We start from the raw sequence: 22,542 nt of genomic DNA on the forward strand, positions 1-22,542 counted from the left end.
ACCACGGGGAGTTAGTAGGAAGAGAGACATCACGTCCCCCAACCACAAGCTAGTTCATGATATCGTTCATGGACAGGTCCTGTGTGAAGCCTAGCAAATTTACTGTGACCAGCAGTGAGCCCCAGACGGATGCCCTCCCGAGGGTGGGTCAGCCACATAGCCCTAGGAAAAGACATGGGTCACGTTGAATCATGACAATGTGGTGGCCAAGGAGCCCTAATTGAATGATCCAAGAATCTTTTTCAGAGCCTTTTTAATAAAAACCATAAAGGGAAGGGTGCCTGGGTGGCTCAGTCGTTAAGCGTCTGCCTTCGGCTCAGGTCATGATCCCAGGGTCCTGGGATCGAGCCCCGCATGGGGCTCCCTGCTCCGAGGGAAGCCTGCTTCTCCCTCTCCCACTCCCCCTGCTTTTGTTCCGTCTGTTTCTGTCAAATAAAAACAAAACAGAACAAAACAAAAAAACATAAAGGGGGCGCCTGGGTGGCCTAGTGGTTAGGCGTCTGCCTTTGGCTCAGGTCATGATCTCAGGGTCCTGGGATCAAGTCCCGCATTGGGATCTCTGCTCAGTGGGGAGTCTGCTTCTCCCTCTCACTCTCCCTCTCTCTCTAATAAATAAATAAAATCTTAAAAAAACCAAAACCATAAAGGATGTGCTTCTTTGGGGTATTATGGGGAGAGGAGCCACATAACCTTTTAAATTCTTTAATTCCAATTTCTCTTTTTACATTTCATTCTCTTGCCATCCAATAATCTCCATGCAGGACTTCCCCATCACATTTTAACAAACACACAAAAAACCTCATTGCAGGAAGTGACAAACGCCCTCAGCGGGGAGACTCTGGATGAAGCCCTCTGCTCCGAGGGGATGGCAGGCTTACTGAGGTTGGGAGGGAGGTTTTTGAGTGAGAAATCCGTTTCCTGACCAACTGAAACTCCTCTTGCAGTCTTCTGTCTTCACAAAGTCCTGCCATCCTCTGTAAGACTCTTCAGATCTGGTGAGCTTCCTCTGGAAAGAAAAACAGTATTCAGTAATACTGAGGTGATCAGAGAGATTTTTAGCATGTGTAAACATTTAAGAAAGCCCCTGAGAATTTTTTTTGAGAGAGCGAGCACACATGTGCAACCCGGGGAGAGGGGCAGAGGGGGGGAGAGAGAGAGAAAATCTTTTTTTTTTTAAAGATTTTATTTATTGGGGCGCCTGGGTGGCTCAGTCGTTAAGCGGCTGCCTTCGGCTCAGGTCATGATCCCAGGGTCCTGGGATCGAGCCCCGCATGGGGGTCCCTGCTCTGCAAGGAGTCTGCTTCTTCCTCTCCCTCTGCCCCTGCTTGGGTTCCCTCTCACTGTCTCTGTCAAATAAATAAATAAAATCTTTAAAGATTTTATTTATTTGACAGAGAGAGACACAGCGAGAGAGGGAACCCAAGCAGGGGGAGGATCATGACCTGAGCTGAAATCAAGAGTTGGGATGCTTCACCGACTGAGCCACCCAGGCACCCTGAGAATTAACTAAAAATTGAACAAGATTATTTACAGAACACACCAGAGCCAAGAAAGGTCACTGGCCCCTTGTCAAAAGTGCAGCCATTCAGGGCCAGGCCAGCAGTGCCTTTACCTGCACTAGGGTGCTGGGTCCTGGCTGACAGGGAGGTGCCACAGCCCCTCACGGGCGCGTCTCAAGAGATGGGCCCCCGGGCCCTCTGGGCAGGGCCCCCGGGCCACCAGCAGCTCTGTGCAGAGATCATGGGAGGGATCAGGCAGCCCCAGAGACCCATGCATGGGGCAGGTCACAGACAGGGTCCTAAGGGCATGGGTGGCCTCTCAGCAGCTGGCCCCAGCGCACATGGTGCCCTCAGTCGCGGGCCTGGGGCTGCTGGACATGAGGGGCCTGGGCGGCCCTAGAGGAGTGATGTCATCTGACGTTGCGGCTGTTGCGTGGCAGGTGGGAGAGGGCAGACCTGTCAGGAGCTCCGGCACTCATGCAGACGGAGCGGATGTGCCCGCAGTAGGCTCAGAGGGAGGAGCGAGAGGTGCCCAGACTCTCCAAGTGCTCTGAAAGCCTCTGCTGACAGAAAGCCGGGGGCGGTCCCCACGTCCGGTCCTCCAAGCCTGACCACAGTCACTCTGGTGGGCCTCAAGACGGGTTTCGTGTGCGGCTCTCAGGTATTTAAAACAAAAAGCGGAAGGTCACCACCAGAGGCCCAGACACCAGAAAGGCTCTTGGTGCTTATCAGTCCCTATCTTCGAAAATGGAAAACAAGGGCTTGCTGGAAAGTACTCATTTCACTGATCTCTGCCTCTTAGTTTTCTGAAAGTCTATCTGAATAACTTTAAAAAGATCAATCAACTAACTAGGGCCTGTCACAGAGAAGGAAGTCCCCACCAATGTTGAGATTCCTGACTCTAAATAAATAGACATTTTTCTGGTTTAAAAAAAAAGTCACAGACCAAACATAGGAGTAATAATTTTGTTTCTCTACAGTTCTATTAATTTTTATTTTTGTTCTTCTGGGCTTCAGCAAAACGATGTGGATGCTATGAGCTTAACAATCCCATTCAGGAAAACCTGTCACCCAACAAGGCAAAGCTGTCTCACTGACACGTTCAGAGCGGAAGCCCGCGCCCCGCCTCCGGAGTGGGGTAACGCAGCCCCGCGGCCAGCAGCGAGGACAGCCAGCACCCGAGGGGCAGACGACCGGACCGCAATGTCACTGCCTCCCCAAAAACGAGGAGACTGGACTTCGCCAAGCGTCCTTCACTGGGGACCCAGCTCAGGCTGCCATTCACAATGCCACCGGTGGGTCGGGGGGGCCTTAAAGTATTTATTTCTCACAATTCCAGAGGCCAGAGTCCAAGATCAAGGTGTCAGCTGACTGGGTTTCTGGCTTTACTGTGTCCTCATGTGTCCTTTCCTCTGTTCCCAGTGGCAGAGCAGGGAGGGGGTGAGCTCATTTGACCTTAATTACTTCCTCAGAGGCCCCATCTCCAAATACAGCCACACTGGGGGTTAGGGCTTCAACACAGGAACTTGGGGGGCACGGTCATTCAGCCCATCACAGCTCGGACTCAGGTGTTGGCCTCTGGGTATTCAAATGTTAGGTTAAAGCAGGTTGTGTACCTAGAAGAGGGACTGTGCTTGTTCTGTGCCTCCCAGTACAAAGGACGCCAGGGCCTGAGGAGCCTGTGTGGCTCCAGTGGATGTGGATGAGAACACAGAGGCCCGCACTCAAACCCTCAGCGAGCCCCACCCCGCTGGACCAGGCTTTCTGCCAGCAGGAGTCCTTCGGGCGAGTGCACCATTCCCTCCTGTTCCCTAGGAAAACAGACCTCTCCAATTGTTTCATTTTTGAGCAGGCATTCCAACATGATTCAAAATTAAGACAACATGCAGGGGTTTACACGTGGAGAGGTGTCTTCCCGGCACCTGCTCCTGCCCGCCTCGCACCCCCTCAGGGTACCGTCTTGGTGCTCCAGCATGAAGGTCATATCCCACCCTCCTGCACAAAACGCTGCAAGCCCTCCATGCTCTGCTCCTCGAGGGGTCAGGGGACCCACTGTGAGCTGCCCGTGGCCACTTTGGCGAGCCCCAATACCATTTTCTTTTCAGATACTACAAACCTCGTCTTCTATTTGGATGTCTGCAGGTGTATCTGCAGTGCAAATCCCAAAAAGTGGCAAAGGGCAGATGAGAGGTAAGTGCCCTCATCATTTCAGTAGACAGGGCAAACTGTTTTCCATTTTGTGCCCACCACCATAGCATGGAAGCGCATGGTTTCCCAGCAGCCTCACTGACTTTTGGATTTTTGCTAATAAATCCTGCACTACGAGGCATTAATAGGATACAGAAAAATGATGTCTCTGTAGTGTCAATTTGCATGCTCTCAGGAGTGAAGCTGCATATCTTCTCCTTGCTCAAGGGCATGTGCATCTGAGTGATTTATGACTGGCCGGTTCTTCTATTAGGCGTTTTCTCACTTTCTACAAGTTCTTTATGTATCAGAGAAATCAGCCTCCTGTCATAGCAGTTCCAGATTTTTTTCTGAGTTTGTCTATGCTTATGGCTTTTTAAAGTCTTTTTAGTTCAAGGGGCACCTAGGTGGCTCAGTTGGTTAAGCATCCAACTCTTGATTTTGGCTCAGGTCATGATCTCAGGGTCGTGAGACTGAGCTCCACCTTGGGCTTGTGGAGCCTGCTTAAGATTCTCTCCCTCCGGGGCGCCTGGGTGGCTCAGTCGTTAAGCGTCTGCCTTCGGCTCAGGTCATGATCCCGGGGTCCTGGGATCGAGTCCCACATTGGGCTCCCTGCTCCGCAGGAAGCCTGCTTCTCCCTCTCCCACTCCCCCTGCTTGTGTTCCCTCTCTCACTGTCTCTCTCTCTGTCAAATAAATAAATAAAATCTTAAAAAAAAAAAAAAAAGATTCTCTCCCTCCCTTTACCTCTGCCCCTCTCCTCTGTGTGCATACACACTCTCTCTAAAAAAAATAAAAATAATAAATAACAATAAATAAAGCCTTTTCAGTTCATAACTTTTTGATTTCTATGTAGTCTTTACTTTTCTTTTATGGTTAATGGTTTTTGAGTCCTAGGTAAAAAGGCTCTGTTTACACCACTGGTGAGTTACTGCCCTTTATGCTAAATTCTTGTGTACCTGTGGGATTAAGAAATAGAGCTTATAAAATGAGGATGGGGCTGGCACCTGCCAGTCCTCTCTCCCACTTAACTGATCCTGTTTGTGTCCATCTCAGATCCTTCCTTCCACTGTGGCTCCCCAGAAAGCACCAGGGAGGAATCCTAATTTTGGGCATATTTTGATGAAAGCTGTTCTTGCAAAATCGTAACTCACGTCAGTGTTCAGACCAGAGTGGTCCTGTGCCAATCTCTCTCCCCTTGGTGGACAATTAAGAACCACAGCTGTTTCCACAAACTGGCACAGGTTTTCTTCAAGTATCTGAACACCTTCCACGCTCCGGGGACAGGACACCGACAGGAGCACCCTGCCTGCGAGCTCCCCTCCCGCGTGCCCCCCTACTGGAGGCGGCGATGAACGCCAGAGCCGCAGACCGAGGGACAGCGGCGCTACAAGACGCTCCGTGCCGACGGCCTGCTCTCACCCGGTTCTGCGGGTCCGATCAGCACGGTACATGGCAAGGGGCTGTTACTGCGCAGCTCCCCGTCCTTGTTCCAGAACTACCAGGACATGAGCATGAGGGAGACATCTAAACATGGAGGCCGAGGTCTTCCTTTGAAGGCCCCAGGCTTGTCTGACTCGGGATAAACATCACTGGAAACGAGAGGTGCCCAACGGCCAGAACTGGGGTTTCGGTTTGGTTGTGTTTAGTTGGTATTTCATGTGCCTGACCTGAGAGACTGCACAGATCCTCTCGATTTTCTCAAACCCCAGCAAGGGAGTCACCTCATCGCTCTGGCGTGGAAGCTACAAATTACAATTCAACAGCCTCCATTTGCAAAGCATTAAGCTCGTATTTTGAGAGGAGCTGCAGCTGAGAAGCTTCTGTATTCCACGACACAGAGCGTATGTTCTACACTGTAGTCCTGACCTTGACAAAGCTGACAGAGTGACACATTTCTAAAGCTGTTATGCAGGTACTTTTCATTTATTTTTTGAGACAGAGAGAGAGAGAGAGAGAGGGAGGGAGAGAGAATCTCAAGCAGGCTCCACGCTCAGTGCAGAGCCTCATGTGAGACTCGATTTCACAACCCTAAGGTCATGACCTGAGCCGAAATCAAGAGTTGGCCGCTGAACCGACTGAGCCACCTGGACGCTCCAATGCTGCTGGTTTTACATCATCAGTAAAATGTTTTCTGTTAGTAAGAAGGAGTTTCCTGTACCTTTATTATTCTCCTTCTCACTAAAAGTGGCTGGGCTTCATCTTACCTCAAGCACCATGCACTTCCTGTTCTGTATGGATATTACTTGCATTGGTGCAAATCCCCTAGTACACTGGAAAGTTTTGGAAGGCACAATCTTTCAACTCTGTACTTCCAATCTTGGGCACATAAAGAGGAACTGCCCAATTAAAAAAAAATCAGATTTTTGGAGGGTAGTGGCAACAGTAAGAGCACTTTTAGATCCTCCCAAACCTTCACCTGAAACAGAACCACAGACGTCTGTAACAAACCTAGGTGACAAGGACCACTGACAGGGATGGGGAGCACACTGGAACTCTCCTGCCCTGTTGATGGGAAAGAAAAATGGCAAAAGATGTTGGCTGGTGTTTCTGAAAGTCGAATACACACCTGCCATGTGACCCAGCCACTCCCCTCAAGAGAAATAAAAGCACATGTTCAGGAAAAGACGAGTACATACATGTTCACAGCAGCTTTATTTACAACAGCCCCACACCGGGGACGACCAAATACCCATGAACAGGAGAACGGGCGCACAAACTGTGGTTACCCATACAATGGATACTCCTCAGCAATAAAAAGGGGTAAACTACTGATAGAGCGCGCGTGAATGCCAAAATAATTACACTGAGTGAAAGAAGCTCCTGACTGAAAAGGAGTTTATACTGTAGGACTCTATTTATATAAAATCCTAGGAAATACAAATTGATCTATAGTGACAGGAAGTAGATCGGTTGTCGTCTGGGGATGGGGTCAGGGAGGGAAGGATTTCAAAGGGGCATGAGAAAACCCCGGCGGGGGGTGACACGCAGTTCTGGCGGGGACTTCACAGGGGAATCCATAGCTCACTTTACACACGTGCCATTTGCTGTCCGTCAAGCACACCTCCATAAAGCTGTTAAAAAGCAAAACGGTATGGTGACTCCAAAAAGCTGACACACGGGAATGAAGGACAGGGCCTGCCCACCACAGCCTGCACACCTGTGGGGCAAAGCACAGTGGGGCCCCTGGGCCCCTGACAGACCCCTGAAAGGACACCCCAAAGGGGCCAACAGGTGTCCACTGCCAAGTGTGGCGGGCCAGCCTGAGGCCAGTGGCTGGAGCAGGACAGCTGTCCCTACCCTGGGGGTGAATGGGTGCAAGGGACCCACTGCAAGAGGGTCTGAGGGCTGGAGCCGTAGAGCCCAAGAGCCACCACAGCTGACCCACAGGGACCCAGGTGGTGGGGACAGAGCCAGCACCAGCAGGACAGGGACAGTGGAGAGAAAGAAGGACTCGATGCAGGTGCGGTAGGGCCAGAGCTGGGAGAGCTCTGGAAACTAGCCACCATATTTCTAGCCATGATTCAAAATTCAATAGGAAAGAGAACTCTGTGAAGTGAGGAAAAACTATCTCAACTGAACGTTTAGGAAAATGAGTGACGGTAAAGTATCAATCCCACAGAGAGCTATTCTAAGACAAAAGAAAAAGGAGCAGAACAAACACCCCTACATACAGCGAGGGCATGCCAGAAAGACGTACCCACCAAACAGACCAAAATTAACTGCTTCGAATCATCAAAATATAAGATCCAAGATGGGAGGATGACACATGGGCATGAGAAAATATCAGAAATAAGGTGACAGAATTCAAGGAAACTAGAGAGACAAGAAAATTAATTTCAGAAATGAGAATCAAGAGCAAACAGAGACAAATAATGCCTTTAGAGATGGGACATCAATAGGAGCACAACTTTTAAAAAACAAAATAAACTTAAAAAGAGATGAAAGACAGTCAAGAAAAAGTGGAAAACACAGAGGATGGACAAATCAGATTTCAACACAGAGATACTAAGGTCCCCCAAAACAGAAGGCCAAAGCAAGAAAAACAGAACACTAAGCCGCAGTTCAGGAAACGCTCCTGAAATAGCAGATGTGAACGTACACACACAAAGAGCCTACCGTGCTCCTGCAAACACTGACCCAGGGCGACCAACACACGACACAGTCTAACACAACTTCGGACTGGAGAAGCAGGAAACCAAACCTCGGGACACTGAAGCAAAAAGGGGACATGACTTGTAAGAAAGAAGAAAGACTCCTTGGGCTTCTCATGCTGGAAAAAAACCGAAATAAATACTTCAGACACTCAAGGAAGGAAAACGTGAGCCCAGGATTTCATACCCTAGAAAACGGATTTCAAACATAAAGCAAGCAAATTAAGGCCAACATGGGGAGCTCAGGGAGTATGGTTCCAAGATGACACTGACCAAACGCTGGTTGTGTAACCACTGAATACACAGAAGAGAGCTGAGATGAGGGTAAGGGGGGGGATTTTACTGTGTGACGGCGGACCATGGACATCCAATGCTGTCTCACCACCACAGCAGAACATTAGTATTGGGACCCACATACTGCATGTTACAGTGGGATGAAGCAAGAGCATAATTAGGGAGCACCTATCCCAGGATTCTCAGTGTAGGACACACAGACGTAACACAGAAGAGTTAAGGACTCTGAAATCCTGAGTTTCTACTGGAAATATCAATATGAGCTCAAATATTTTATCTTTAAATGTGTGTACATGTGTGTATGCTTTATAATTCTGTCCACTGGAAAGCCCTAGAAGCAATGACCAACCCCACAGCGACCAGCACCAAGCATTTGAAACGCCTTTTCTGCCATTAGAAGAAATTGGGATTCTAGGGCATCTGGCTGGCTCGGTCAGAGAAGCATGCGACTCTTGATTTTGGGGTCGTGAGTTCAAGCCCCACTTGGGTGTAGAGCTTACTTAACTTAAAAAAAAAAAGAAAGAAAGAAAGAAACTAGAGATTCTTAGAGAAATAGGCAATTCCAGATCTGGAGCAGGAAAAGTCCAAGAAGGGTCTAGAGTACCTTGACACACCAGACTGCAATGGAGCTACTGATGACTGGGTGCACATGCATGCGTGGTCTGTACACGTATGTGTGGGAGCCTACGGTGTACACCTGTGTACAGGTGTGGTCACCGCATGCGTGTGCATACATGAGTATCAAAAGAAAGAAAGAGCCAAGCTGAAGAGCCCCCCCCAACAAGCCCTAGAAGATACAACTTGGGATCAATAAAGATAAAAACCGCAATGACCTGAAACCTATCCAACAGCCTTAAGTAGATGAGTTCATGACACATAAGTGTTATAAAAACGTATAAATAAAAAAACCTTAAGTGGCCACCTTCTAAGGATGACAGGGAACTAATTTACTTTGCATTTATCCTGCCTTTCCTAAATGAACACTACCACTGGGTAACCAAATAGCAGACGAAAGGAAGTGTCTTTTTCTAAAACCATCCCAGCCAATATTTATTTTTATAAGCAAAATCACAGAATATAAGATTTATAAGCAAAATCACAGAATATCACCATTTTGGAACCTCCGAATCATTAACAGACCTAGGCACTGAGCTCCAGCAGCCGCCAATTCCATAAAAATGCAGTCTATGCCTGCTGATGAAAGCACGTGGCCATCTATCATTCGCCGAAGGTGTGGAATCTGATTCTGATCAAGCCTCTGGGACCAGCTGCCAATTTGCAGGAAGTAGAGGCCAGAAGAAAATGCTGGACTGTGCCAGGAGAATGCATGTGGCAAATCTAGACTCTGGGAACCAATAGGACAAATGGCCCAGATTCCTCCACAGGTAAACCTTACAAGGAGACCAATACATGCAATAAAGAGACTTCAGAAATACCGAGTCTAAAAAAAAGTAGGCGAGGCTCAATTGCCATAAAGAAACACAAAGAAGTCATTTTTATAAAAGTCAGGATTCACTTTGGAGGGAGGGAGGGGCTGGGGTTGGAGGAGCACATGGAGAGCCTTCTGGGGTGTCTGGCAAAGTTCTAGTTCTTGCCCTGAGTGGTGGTCATAAGGGTATTCACCTTATAGTAATGAAACTCAATGAGCTAAACATTCGTGTCATTTTCTGTACCTTTTTATGATAAAGTAGTAAAAAAAAAAAATTGGGGCGCCTGTATGGCTCGGTCAAAGTGTCTGCCTTCGGCTCGAGTCATGATCCTAGGGCCCTAGGATCGAGCCCCACCTTGGGCTCCCTGCCCAGAGGGGAAGTCTGCTTCTCCCCCCACTCTCACCCCCCCACCTTGGGCGCTCTCTTGCTCACTGTTTCTCAAATAAATCTTAAAAAAAATGATCATATCAAACTTTAACTTGCATAGTGCTTTTTTTTTTTTTTTAAGTAGACTCCTCCACACCCAGCATGGAGCCCTATGTGGGGCTTGAACTCATGACCCTGAGATCAAGACCTAAGCTGAGATCAAGAGCTGGACGCTTAACTGACTGAGGCACTCAGGGGCCCCTGCTTGCATAGTGCTTTTAACAAAAACAGCCAAAGAAATTTTAAAAGATTTATTTATGCATCTTGCTCTGTAAGATATTTCTATACAACAGTCAAGCAGCCAGGGCTATGTGCAGGCTTGCCTTGTACACAGGTGCTAGCCTGTGAAGACTCAGCCCACATTCCCTTGGCTGAGGTGTGGGCCCTGGCATGGGCTGTAGCCACCAAGGGAGCACTGCCTTGCTCTAATCCACAGGTATGTACAAGTCAACCTGAACGTTCTGAGACTCAATCCTGCCAACTAGAAGATAAATGAACACTTTCAGAATGGTTCCAGACCTTGTCTGCATTTTTAAACCACTACTGTATTCATGCCTTTAAATCAAAGTCCTAAAATTTCTGTCCAGACTACAATAAAACTAATGAGAACAGTGTCAAACCCAATAAAGCATAATGCTGAAATTTCAAATAATGCTCAAATCTTGAAGGATGCTCAATTTATTATAATTTAATGACTTTTTATCACAGGATACCACAGAATGACTGATTTACTTTTGCAAGTTGTATCTGCCCATCTACTGCAAATTTTATTTTTCACACCAGTAAGGAACGGTAAGAAAACAGTCACTCACTCAAGTTTTTCCAAGAATTAAAATTACTCCGTTCAGTCTTCTGATTGCTTAGCTCCTTCTCTTGCTAATCTGTCAGCTTCTTCATTGCCTATAAATCCCGAATGACCAGGAACATGCATCTGTTAAATAAATATTTTTCCCTTTTATCTTTACTGGTTTTTTACACAAGCAACACACAAGTACATCCTCATTAACTTCCCGGTGGGCGGAGTGGGAGAACGCTCCTCCCCCCAAGGCCCCTCCCCCCGACAGTTCTAAATGGCACAACATGTATGCCCAGTGGATTGATGCAACGCAGGCATTTACAAAAATCCCATTTTGATTTTCCACAAACTGTACTGTTTTTATTGATTTTTTCCACCTTAATGATGGGACTTGGAAAGTTTTCCAGGTAAAACATACGTATGTATAGATGGGGACAAATACATATCCAACACACATACTTTATTTTCTTTAAGTGCTGTCAGAAAGAGCAGATATACTTATGTGATTAGTTTTTGTTTTTTTTACTAAGTAGGCTCTACACCCAGTACAGCCCCGACGTGGGGCTTGATCCCACAACCCTGAGAGGAAGACCTGGATCTCAATCAAGGGTCAGACGCTTAACTACTGAGCCACCCAGGCGTGTGCTTCTGTGATTTAACCACTGTTTACATCTACATTGCTGAAGGGCAGATTTAAACCTTACATTACCAAGCTGTTCTCAGTGGTCCTGAGGCGGAAGAGCAATATAGGGTTAAGAAATGGTTGCAGTTTAACTTGCTCTGTATTGTTTGAAAAAAGTTTTTTTTTAAAGATTTTATTTATTTGACAGAGACAGAGCGAGAGAGCATGAGCAGGGGGAGGGGCTGTGGGAGGGAGAGAAGACGACTCCCCGCTCAGCAGGAGCCCAACATAGGGCTCAATCCCAGGACCCTGAGATCATGACCTCAGTCGAAACCAAGAGTCGGACACTCAACTGACTGAGCCCACCCAGGCACTCCCTGAAAAAACAGTTTTAATAAAAACTATCTATTAATAAGAAAAATATTTCCATTTTGGAAAAAAAAGTCATGTTACTAAAGTCTTATCACACTTCATTTTTAACAAAATACCTTATAAATTAGTTTTATTTTGACATTATGGCTGATTCCAAAGAAACCAACAGGTTGACTATCACGAAGTCACTTTAACAGTGATAAGGTTAATGAAGGATAGTGGGAAGAAAGGTGGGCAGGGACAAGCCCCCTGCCCTCCACCAAGAGGAAACAACCATTAAAAGGATTTTACACCACCCTGGAAGGAGCCCTCTACCCTTTCCCATGTGATAGATGACAAAAACCTGACTGGGTGACAGGCGCAAGGAGGGTTAATCAGATTAAAACAGCCCACCAACAAGCCCATTAAAAACCCCTAGACTTAGACACTCTGGTGGCAACCCTCTCAGGTCCCCCCCCCTCTTCAGGAGCTTTGTACTATCACTCAATAAACTTTGTTTTGTTGCCCACCACTCTTCATCTGGTCTACCTCTTCATTCTTCAAAGTGGCATGACCACAACCGCGGGCACTAAAGAAAAAGAAATCCTGCAACAAGGGGAGCCCAGACGAGGCACTCCTAAGCACTGCCAAGAGAATGTGAGGAATCCTGAACACCCCTAAAGTCACACTGCCCCAACAGTGTGTTCTACACACAATCACACCAACGATAAGCAGCACTACTTATACGAAGTCAAGACTCAAATGAGTTCCAATTTCTAATACGCACTATGATATTAATTTCATGTAAATGGTTACTTTAAGTCATTAAATCACTTACAGAAAGCACTAATCTCTCCAGTTAATTTAGAATCTTTGGTCCTGGGCACCTGGCTGGCTCAGTCAGTTAAACATCCAACTCTTGATTTTGGCTCAGGTCACAATCTCAGGGTGGCTACACAGAGCCTCACATTGGGCTCCACACCGGGTGGGGGGCCTGCTTGAGATTCTCTCTCTGCTGCCCCCTCTCCCCCACCTTCTCTCTCTCCCCCCTCTCAGAGTATTTGGTCCTCACAGCCATGTGACAGGACTGGTTCAGACAACACGCACCCACTGGATGTCCATGCCCTGGATGAGCTGCTCCAGCGCCATGAAGTCCTCCTTGTTGATCACCTCTTTCCCTGTGCTCGTTTTCCACCCATTCTTCTTCCAGCCTTGAACCCAATTAGTGATACCTACAAGAAATGCACACTCACAGCCCACTGAGCTTGAATGTCCTGGTCTCTTCCTCCCTAGCCTTCCCTCTTCTACCCACTCTACTCATCTTCATGGTGGCGTGTGGACCTGCCACTGGCCCACAAAGGCTGTACTCTGACAGGAGGTACAGACCTGGCACACTCTGCTTGTCCCTTTGCTCGGACTAGTGTTGACCCACAGCTCCCAGCCTAAGAGGACGCATCCTCCGCCTCCTCAACCCCCTCCCCGTGTCCTAAACATGATTATTTCTCAAAGGAGCCATCAGCACGCCACCTTAAGTTACTTACGCATGTTTACACTTGAAGGACCACGAGAGCAGGGACATATCTATCTTGCTGCCCTATCTTAGGAGCCTGGCAAAGACATGTCTATGTGGCAAACTCCAGAGCAGCAGAACTGAGCTCCAGAATCCCCAGCCTTCTCTTTATACCCGACAAACCAACTGCTGTCCTCATTTACCATTTGGGTCCTGCCCTGATACAATACTTCCTACAGGGAAAGGAAATACCTATTTTCCTTCATGTTTACTAGAAAAACACTAGAAGAAGTAAAATGTAAAAACTTACCATTTATAGTAAACATACTGTCCGTATACAGAACCAACTTCTTGATGTTTTGAGCCTTTGCTTGCTCGATGGCTTTGCAGGCTGCCTTGAAGAAACGACGAGTCAGTCATCATGCTATAGAAACTGTTCAACTTTCAACGTTACTGATGTTCAAAATCACTTCACCATTTAAACATTTTTTTTCTGAGCTAACTGTAACGATTATATGCTCTGTGTGAAATAATGCTACACACATAGTTCTGCTTGCACACCTATTTGAAGTTACTTATAAAATTTTTCTGGAAAATTCCTATTCGTCAGAGTCATTAGTAACCCCAAACCAAGTTTCTTCTGGATTCTGAGTATCTTGTGCACACAGACAGTACACAGTTCACTGCTATGATGGACTTACTCTCAGTGGGAAATGTGTCTGACAACTTACATGAATTTCTGCTCTTTGGTTGGTCTGCCGCCCGGGAAGCCTAATGCCTACGTTCCTGGGATCGTAAAAAGGAAAATGAAATCAATTAAAAGAGCTAATTCTCAAAGTGATTCCTTAAGCTTCTCAACGGACGATAGGCTTGATACACTTTTTGGACATATGAAAGCATCATACAAAAATGCAGCCTTTAAAAATCAAACCAAGAGCACTAACGTTTTATGGAAAAGCACCATGGGATGGTCTTGTGAGGAATACTGGGCCAGAATTCAAAAGCAAACTTTTATTTCTGGCCCTGAAATACATCAGCGTGTGGTCTTGGGTGAGCACTAAGCCCGCAGACACTCAGTGCCACACAAGCTCGCCACCTCTTACAGCGTTTGAAGCTAAAATGAGATATCAAAGGGAAAGGACTTTGTAGACCACAAGTCGAGAGAAATATAGTCTTACTGTTACTGAACAGTTTATGTTACATTATGCCCAACAGTGCTGTGGGCACCTGCAAATGCTGGAGACAAAGCTCAGAACTGATGTGGCTACTTCACAGACTCAGATCCCTCTTTTACACTGATTTTTAGGCTGCCCAGTGTATCTGAATGATCACACTTTGCATCACCCTGGCCTTGTGCCTGGTGAAAAACTAGGAGTCGCCTCTAAGCTCACACGTCCTCAGAAGAATCATGGGGACATGACGGGTTCCAGGCCTGGTGACCTTGGACATCCTTGCCAAAACCATCCCACAGGAGACATGTGACTCTCCTAGGGGGCAGGGAAGTCATTCTGGTAGAAGACGTCATCAGCGGGACACAGAGACTCGTCAAGATTCAGGGTGAAGAAAGCAATGCCGGGGTCTTTTAATCCTGAAGAACAAAGCTGTCAGTGTCGACATGACTGGGTCCTGCGCTCCCTCTGCCAAAGCTAACCAGTCAGCAGACCTTGCCTCATTCCTTGACAAGCTTTAGAATGCGATTCACTTCATTTACTCACAAAGGATGGCCCGGCCCCCAGTAAACACCGATCCCTGCTCGTGCCCTCCTCCGCCCGTTGCTGGAGCAGCAGCCGTCAGTGTAGACGACGACAAAATCTCCTGGAAAAGGGGACTTCCTGAGTGCCACTGCATCCAAAGCACCCAATTCAGTAAGCCCACATTCACATTTTAAACTGACAAAGTACTGCGCAATGGAAAACATTACCGATTCCTTACACAGGGGCCCTCGACCCTTTCTCATTAGCATGCACTCCTATTTTGGTTCTGCATGACAGGCAAATTAAGGGTAAAGGCAGTCTTTTGTGAACCTAGAACCCCCTGCAGCGAGAGCTGCTGCTGCCTCCCCCACTACAGAGGTCAGAACGGTGCCACTACCCCTCTCCCCGTGGGGGGCAGGGCTCACACTCACTCCCAGGAGCTGTCCTGGCAAACAAGCAGTGCCTTGGCATGATAAGGACCTGTCCGCCAGAAGGTCTAGTTCTCTGACAAATGTTGGTCTAATTTTTGTCTTTGCTTCTTTCCGTCAAGACAGAGGGTCAGGGGCACCTTGGTTGCTCAGTCGGTTAAGCGTCTGCCTTTGGCTCAGGTCATGATCCCAGGGTCCTGGGATGGAGCCAGCCGCCCCCCCCCGCCCCCAGTCGGGCTCCCTGCTGAGCAGGGACCCTGTTTCTCCCTCTCCCTCTGCTGCTCCCCCTGCTTGTACTCTCTCTCCCCGTCAAATAAATAAATCTTAAAAAAAAAAGAGGGTCTGACCAACATAACAATGCTGTAAAGAAGTAGGTAGAAGAGATCTGATATGAGGCCACTCTAAGGCCACTGATGACTAGAACACTCTTAGCAGGGGGGCAGGAGAAGTCAGGTTGGCAGATCTTGAAGAGTAGGGCCATGGGGGCAAATAGAGGCTTTGCTTTGCACTGTTTCTCAAAAGGATTATAGACTGGACAAGGCAGAGGCAAAGGGAAGAGGAGGGAGGATGTTAAAGGAAGAACATGTTCCTAGCCAGAATGGGGATGGGAGTGTGGAAAAACATGGGTGTTGGACAAGAATCCTTGGTTCAACCGAAATTGACACCATCCACACAACAGCCTTTCTGGTCACTGAATTCGGTCTCAACCTATCAGGCACTGCGTTAAATGCCACTGTACTTCAAGCCACTGTTAGTACCTTGGAAACGGCTCATCACCCAATCACTCCCCACATATGTGCTCTGATTACTACTGGCAAGTAACCAAATCCAGAACATTTGGGTTTTTTTTTTACATAACTGCAAAATTGATTTATACAGTTTTAATACAGCTTAACAAAAAACATTTCCTATTGGTTTTCCTTGAATTATAAGACAGCTTATTCTTGGAGAAAACTTGGAACCTACAAACACACTGATTTATATAAAAATCCTACTTACTAAAAAAAAAAAAAGCTACTTACTCCTATTTTCTGTTCATACATGTAAAAAACAAAAAGGAAATTTATATAACATAAGTAATTAAATATAAACCGATCCCTGGAGTTAAAGGTAGAGGAAAAATTCAGACTCTTTTGCTTCTCGGGACTAGGTAAAATCATTTATGTTTTGCAAAGGCTAAATGTAAATGGTATTAAGATACTGGTTCTAAAAAAGAGCTCTGTCCGGCCCTTACTTCTTCTTTTTTAAAGATTTATTTATCCACTTCAGAGAGAGAAAGAGAGCGCTTGAGCACATGTGCAGGGGAGGGGCAGAGGGTGAGGGGGAAGCAGACTCCCTGCTGAGCACAGAGCCTGACATGGGGGCTTGACCCTGAGATCAGGACCTGAGCACAAACCAAGAGCCAGATGCCTAGCCAACTGAGCACCCCAGGCACCCTCCAGGCCCTTTCTTATTTGAAGCAGCTGAAGCCTCTGCATTTTCTCATAGTGACCTGAAATGCTGTGTGCACGAGAGAATACTAGGGTTTCAAAAGATTACGGTTTTTCATTTGTAGGCCACATAATGCTTTTCTGATGAATGTCCAAAGTTTTAATAATTCTGCACAGTTTGATCAACTATAAAATAGTAACCTTAGAAATTTTTAAATAACCTTTTCAGATGAGAATGAAAAGGCTAAACATTAGCTCAACTTTCCCCTATTAAGTGGGAAACGTTCTCACACTTATTTTCACGATTATTATATGGAAAACTTAAAAATCCAAGAGAGATATACCCATATAAGAAAACGAGTCTTTGTTAACTGAAGGCACGGATTCTGTGTTCTGTCTCGCATGCTTCACACAGGGCTCTGCGTTTTCCTCTCCATCCGAGGGTTCACGGAGTCGCTTGTTGACTTTCACCTGTGATTCTTGTTCATGCTTATTTTCTGTCCCTGAAAGATCGAGTCTACTCATAAACCAGGAAAAAACAAACATAACATGAAATGCTTAAGAATCCAGAAATTCAGTAAGTGATTTAGTATCACTAAATCAGACTTACACACACTTTGTCTGTGGCCCTATAGAGGATATGACTTAAGACAGTCCACACCATGTCAGATTTTGATGTTCTATGAAATTACTCTAAATTTTCTATAAGCTTGATTAAGGGCAATATGAAGACAAAACAACATTTCTATTAAAGTAGAAGTCTGCTTTTGACAGAGATAGTAGAGATACCAAAGGTTTTGAATCCTACAGGGATGGTGGGCAGTTTGACAATCTAAGGGACTCTTAACCCAGAAAGAAAACAAGGACTAGAATTTTGTAGCTACTACTACTCTAGATACTTCAACTCCATCAATGCCAAGTCGAGAACCTCCAGGGAAGTTGAGAGGGCACGGGTAACTGGACCTTAAGTAAACCGACAGTGGGCTACACTGAGAAAGTAGAAACCAAAGAGCAGAAGGGACTGGGTTCCTTCAGGGCGGTAGCTGCAGAGCTTTCCTTCAGGAGCTCAGCCAGGGGACGCAGGATTAATCCCAAAAGCTTCTCACACACTCTCTCAGGTTATGTGGGAGCAGCCTTTCCTACATTCTCATTTTATGGAGTGGGAATAGGGGCACAGAAGGACCAACTAATTGTATTTCCAAAATAACAACAAAGCCCAACACTACAGAGTTCACTTTAACCTCATCCCTGAACCAGGGATGGAGAAATGGGGCTCCAATGTTGACTGAACACCTACCACTTGGGTCCAAGCCAGAATGTCCTGCCTGGAGTAGCTTCTCCACCCACACCTGTCAGAAGACTGCTAAAGGTTATCTAAGCAAAATCTGAGTGAAGCCATTATGGAGAGCAATGTTTGGTTTTCCACTCTGCTGTATTTACCTTTAAAATATTCCTCTAGGGGGGCGCCTGGGTGGCTCAATGGATTAAGCGACTACCTTTGGCTCAGGTTATGATCCCAGGGTCCTGGGATGGAGTCCTGCATCAGGTTCCCTGATCGGTGGAGAGCCTGCCTCTCCCTCTCCCACTCCCCCTGCTTGTGCTCTCTCTCTTTCTCTCTCACTCTATCTCAAGTAAATAAATAAAATCTTTAAAAATATATATATTCCTCTAGGGACTTTACATAAGTAAACCCAAAAACACAAGTATAAGTCAAAGGGTAATTTTGTAGAAGTTTAATATCAATACAAATATTGATTTTACTTGTAGTAACAGAGAAAGTTAAATTGGAATGAAAGTTTTTAAAGGACAGATAAGACTTGGAAGGAAAAGGAGCCCATAGCTGTCAGATAATTTTCCATTCACAAAACTTGGTTAAGTTAACCCCAAATCAGTTTACATAAATCATGATAACTGCCAAATAGCTCAAGAATCACAAAATAAAAATATATCTCAGATTAAGAGAAAATTTGGGAAAGGGGCTAACACTTCTGCTTTGACAGAGTTCTTGAACATTAAAGATGTCAAATTCCAGTTTATATATATAAGTCAGTAACTTGGAGGTCTCTGCAAACTTTTAAGAAAGGTGATTCATAGATATAAAGAACTATCTTGCCTTAGGATTTAGAGTATTTAATAAACAGAAACATACTTCTATTCTTCTGTTGGAAGAATTGAAGTATAAATAAATTACTATTTGGTTAAAACAAAAGAGCAGTGAAAAGGAAGCATTAAGAACCCAACTAAGACAAGAGCCATACTTGCACATTTGTTTTCTGTCCCAAACTGATTTCTCCATCAGGGCAGAAAATGTAATGGTCACATCACAACTTCTTAAAAGCTGCTCGGGAGACAGGGTGAAGCAGATGCACAGTGAGTGAGGTTCTGCCCTGCTTCAGAAACTTGTCATGCAGGGTAGATTCCTAAGCGTGATTGCCTCTCCCTGAATTCTGCTTTGACTGCAATTGTTACGGCCTCACAAAGGAGCAGGTGTTCAAAGCTTGAGCATCTCAGTGGGATTGTAGAGAGCCTGCTCAAAAAAAGTGGACTCAAACTATTGTCTCATCTTAATCCACTAGTAAAAATATTTGTGAGTAAAGCTAATGAGACACAACTTCTTCAAAATAGGTTAAGATATATAGTTTGCCCCCAAACAACGTGGGGGTCTGACGCCCTGCTCAGTTGAAAAATCTGAGTACAATCTCTGATTCCCTAAACACTTAACTACTACTGATAGCCTACTGTTAACTGGAAGTCTTACTGATGTGAACAGTTGATTCACACATATTTTATGTATGTCTTTATGTACTGCAGTCTTACAGTAAAGTAATAGAGAATAGAAAATGTTATTAAGGGACACCTGAGTGACTCAGTTGGTTAAGTTGTCTGCCTTTGGCTCAGGTCATGATCCTGGAGTCCTGAGATCGAGCCATGTTGGGCTCTCTGCTCAGCAGGGAGTCTGCTTCTCCTTCTCCCTCTGCTCCTCCCCCTACCTCCCCGCTCATGCTTGTGCTCTCTGTCTCTCTCTCAAATAAATAAATAAAACTCTTAAAAAAAAAGAAAAGAAAAGAAAATGTTAAAATCCTAAGGAAGGACACCTGGGTGGCTCAGTCGGTTGGGCATCTGCCTTTGGCTCAGGTCATGATCCCAGGGTCCTGGGATCGAATCCCACATCAGGCCCCCTGCTTGGCAGGGAGACTGCTTCTCCCTCTGCCTGTCCCTCTACCCACCTGTGCTCACTCTCTCTCTCCCCGACGAATAAAATCTTAAAAAAAAATCCTAAAGAAAATTTATAATAAATGTATATTATATGATAAATGTAATATAATGAAGTCCACATATAAGTTTACCCACGCAGCTCAAACTCATTGTTGTTCAAGGGTTAACTGTATTTTAAAAATTCTGTGCTCTCAAGCAGTCACCCTTAGTTCTGCATACTTGATGTTCCTTATACTGGGACTTAAGCTTCAATTAATTATACCTTCTGCAACATGTGAAACTGTAGGAAATTCTGATTGTGTGACCCTGTCCTAAAAAAGAAGGAAACACCATACAGGTGCATGCCAGGAAACAAACTACATTCAACACTTTAAAACTGTAGCCCATTCAATTTGATAACAGAACAAGTATTTTTTAAAAGATAGAATGAGGGGCCCCTCAGTGGCTCAGCTGGTTGAGCATCTGCCTTCGACTCAGGTCATGATCCCAGGGTCTTGGGATGGAGCCCCATGTCTGGCTCCCTGCGCAGCGGGGGGGCCTGCTTCTCCCTCTGCCTCTCCCCCTGCTTGTGCGCTCGCTCTCTGACAAATAAAATATTAAAAAATACATTTAATAACAAAAAATGAAAATAAATAAAACAGAATTAAATAGAGTGAGGACTCCAAATGAACATCAGATTGGAGTCCCAGCTTATGTCTAATACTGTTACTAACAGAAACCACTAAGCTAAACCATGAAGCTAAACTACTCCCTGCCTGTTTCCTCATCTGTAAAATAGAAAAGTGGGAACGATCATCACATCTCCTGCTTACAAGACAGCTGTACAGACCAAGCGGCGCTGGGGTATGCAAGGTTTTGAGCAGGTTAAAACGCCATGGTGACGAGAGCAGCTGACTACCTTCTGAGCCATCCGGGCTTGCAGGCTTCCTGACAAAGGCCCAGGCCTCCTCCTCCGTGGCAAATTTCTTAAATCTGGCAGCAGGAAACCGGTCCACCTGGGCTCTACATTCGCTCCTGGAACAGAGTGCGGGGTTACTTCCTTCCTCCCTTGGCGGTCCTCTTTTTAACAGATTCCTTTCCTAGGCTGGGAATAGCGTGAAAAGGTTGGGGCTGTCAGCGCCAACTGGACAAACGGTCAGGGCTGTTTGCAATTTTGTCCCTGCCCAAGCCTTCACCCTGTGGCGCTATGTACCAGCCAGACAGGACGCCAGCGTGTCAGTTCCCTCGGTCTGAAAACACACCAGAAATCCGGGGTCCTTGAAAAAGGAAATCCCATCGACCATTTCATTACAGCGAAGGTGAGCTTCTGAGATGCCTCCGCCGCAGCCCCGTAGCTACCAAGGGGAACAAGTGCCCGCCCACACACGGATAACAAACCCTGCTACGTGCGGCGGGGACGGTCCCGCTCGTGGAGTCCGAGCGCGCGGATGCAAGTCCTACCTGCGTCACTTACTAACCCCAGGAACGTCCCGACCGCAGTAACTACCCCTGAAGACAATAATCCCACCTCAGAGGACCGTCACGGGGACCCAGACTTAGCTTACAAGAGCTTCCCTTTTTAAAAACACAGGGCAGCCTGGCTTAGGTAGTATCCGAGTTTACTATGTGTAACCATTTGGAAATTCTTTCTGTTTCAAGAAAGGAAGGATTAAGTGAGGCCCCGGCCCCCCTTAAACTACACGTGGCATTTCTGATCCTGCCAACTGGAGCCCGCGCACGGGACCCGCAAGCCCACGTCAGCGGAGACCCGCGGCGGCCGGCCCGGCGTCCCCACTGCCCGGCCGGCGGCGGGGCTCCCACGCGCTCCACCCCAGGTCGCCAGCCGCGAGCTCCGGCCCAGTCCGGAGAGCCGCCTGCGGCCGCCCCGCCCTCGGCCTTGGGGAGTAGCAGCCCACTCACCAGGTCTGGAAGACCCCGGCCTTGCGGCCCCTCCTCACGGCATAAAACATGCTGAGGCCGCTGCTGCCGTGGGTGCTGCAGCGCACGGCGGCCAAAGCAACCCTGCGCGCCACGGCCAGAAGCCTGGTCATCGCTCGCAGCCGGCCATCGCCCAGCGCCGTAACTCCCCGGCTCCCGCCGCCGCCACCACCACACAGACCCAACTTCCGGCGGCGGCGCGGGGGAAATGACGCGCGTCCCCGCAACGCCTGCGGGGCGGGGCCCAGGGGCCTAGCGCCCCGCGCTTTTCCGGCTCAATTTCCCGGATGGGAGAACGTCGGCCCTGGGCGGTCCCGGGAGGGGCGGCACCTACGGAGGTGGGTGGGGACTAGGGCGGGGCCGGAGGGGAGGGCCCGCGTGAGGGGCGGGGGTCTGGGCCGTGGGGGCGGGGCGGTCCCCGGGGGCGGGGTCTGGGCGGTGTAGGCAGGGAGGTGCTGCGTGAGGGGCGGGGCCTGGGCGGTATCGGAGGGGAGGTGCCTCGTGAAGGGAGGGGTCTGGGCGGTAGGGGCGGGGTAGGGCCGGGCGAGGGGCGGGGCCAGGGCTATGTGGGCGGGACGGGGGCCGAGTG

At 47.3% G+C, this 22,542-nt stretch overlaps 1 protein-coding gene across 4 annotated transcripts; it reads right to left on the minus strand.

The window, feature by feature from the left end:
- Positions 1 to 587: 587 nt before the first annotated feature.
- Positions 588 to 22,152, minus strand: LOC118007345 (ribonuclease H1-like). 4 transcript variants are annotated; one of them, XM_035000380.1, is made up of 9 exons: positions 21,936 to 22,152; positions 20,935 to 21,050; positions 17,165 to 17,323; positions 14,984 to 15,083; positions 14,000 to 14,054; positions 13,579 to 13,663; positions 12,866 to 12,990; positions 10,802 to 10,920; positions 908 to 1,006 (listed from the first exon to the last, which is right to left on the minus strand). In XM_035000380.1, the coding sequence occupies exons 1-8, from the start codon at positions 22,064 to 22,066 to the stop codon at positions 10,834 to 10,836; spliced, it is 858 nt and encodes a 285-aa protein (XP_034856271.1). In that variant the 5' UTR covers positions 22,067 to 22,152; the 3' UTR covers positions 908 to 1,006; positions 10,802 to 10,833. The 4 variants fall into 4 exon arrangements, with proteins under 4 accessions (XP_034856270.1, XP_034856274.1, XP_034856271.1 ...); XM_035000381.1 differs by lacking the exon at positions 908 to 1,006 and adding an exon at positions 6,322 to 6,759; XM_035000379.1 differs by lacking the exon at positions 10,802 to 10,920 and having other exon boundaries at positions 588 to 1,006; positions 21,936 to 22,111.
- Positions 22,153 to 22,542: the final 390 nt, after the last annotated feature.

Source organism: Mirounga leonina, unplaced genomic scaffold (genome assembly GCF_011800145.1).
Source record: "Mirounga leonina isolate KUSES-001 unplaced genomic scaffold, KU_Mleo_1.0 Mir_118, whole genome shotgun sequence".
NCBI classification, from domain to species: domain Eukaryota; kingdom Metazoa; phylum Chordata; class Mammalia; order Carnivora; family Phocidae; genus Mirounga; species Mirounga leonina.

Excerpts from the sequence above, each read along its gene's own strand:
- LOC118007345 (XM_035000379.1), bottom strand. The coding sequence starts at position 22,066 with ATGACCAGGCTTCTGGCCGTGGCGCGCAGGGTTGCTTTGGCCGCCGTG. Across the intron at positions 17,324-20,934 it reads AAGCCCGGATGGCTCAGAAG|GGACAGAAAATAAGCATGAA; the intron begins GTAGTCAGCTGC and ends TCGATCTTTCAG. Across the intron at positions 15,084-17,164 it reads AGACTCGTTTTCTTATATGG|GAGATTTTGTCGTCGTCTAC; the intron begins GTATATCTCTCT and ends CCCCTTTTCCAG.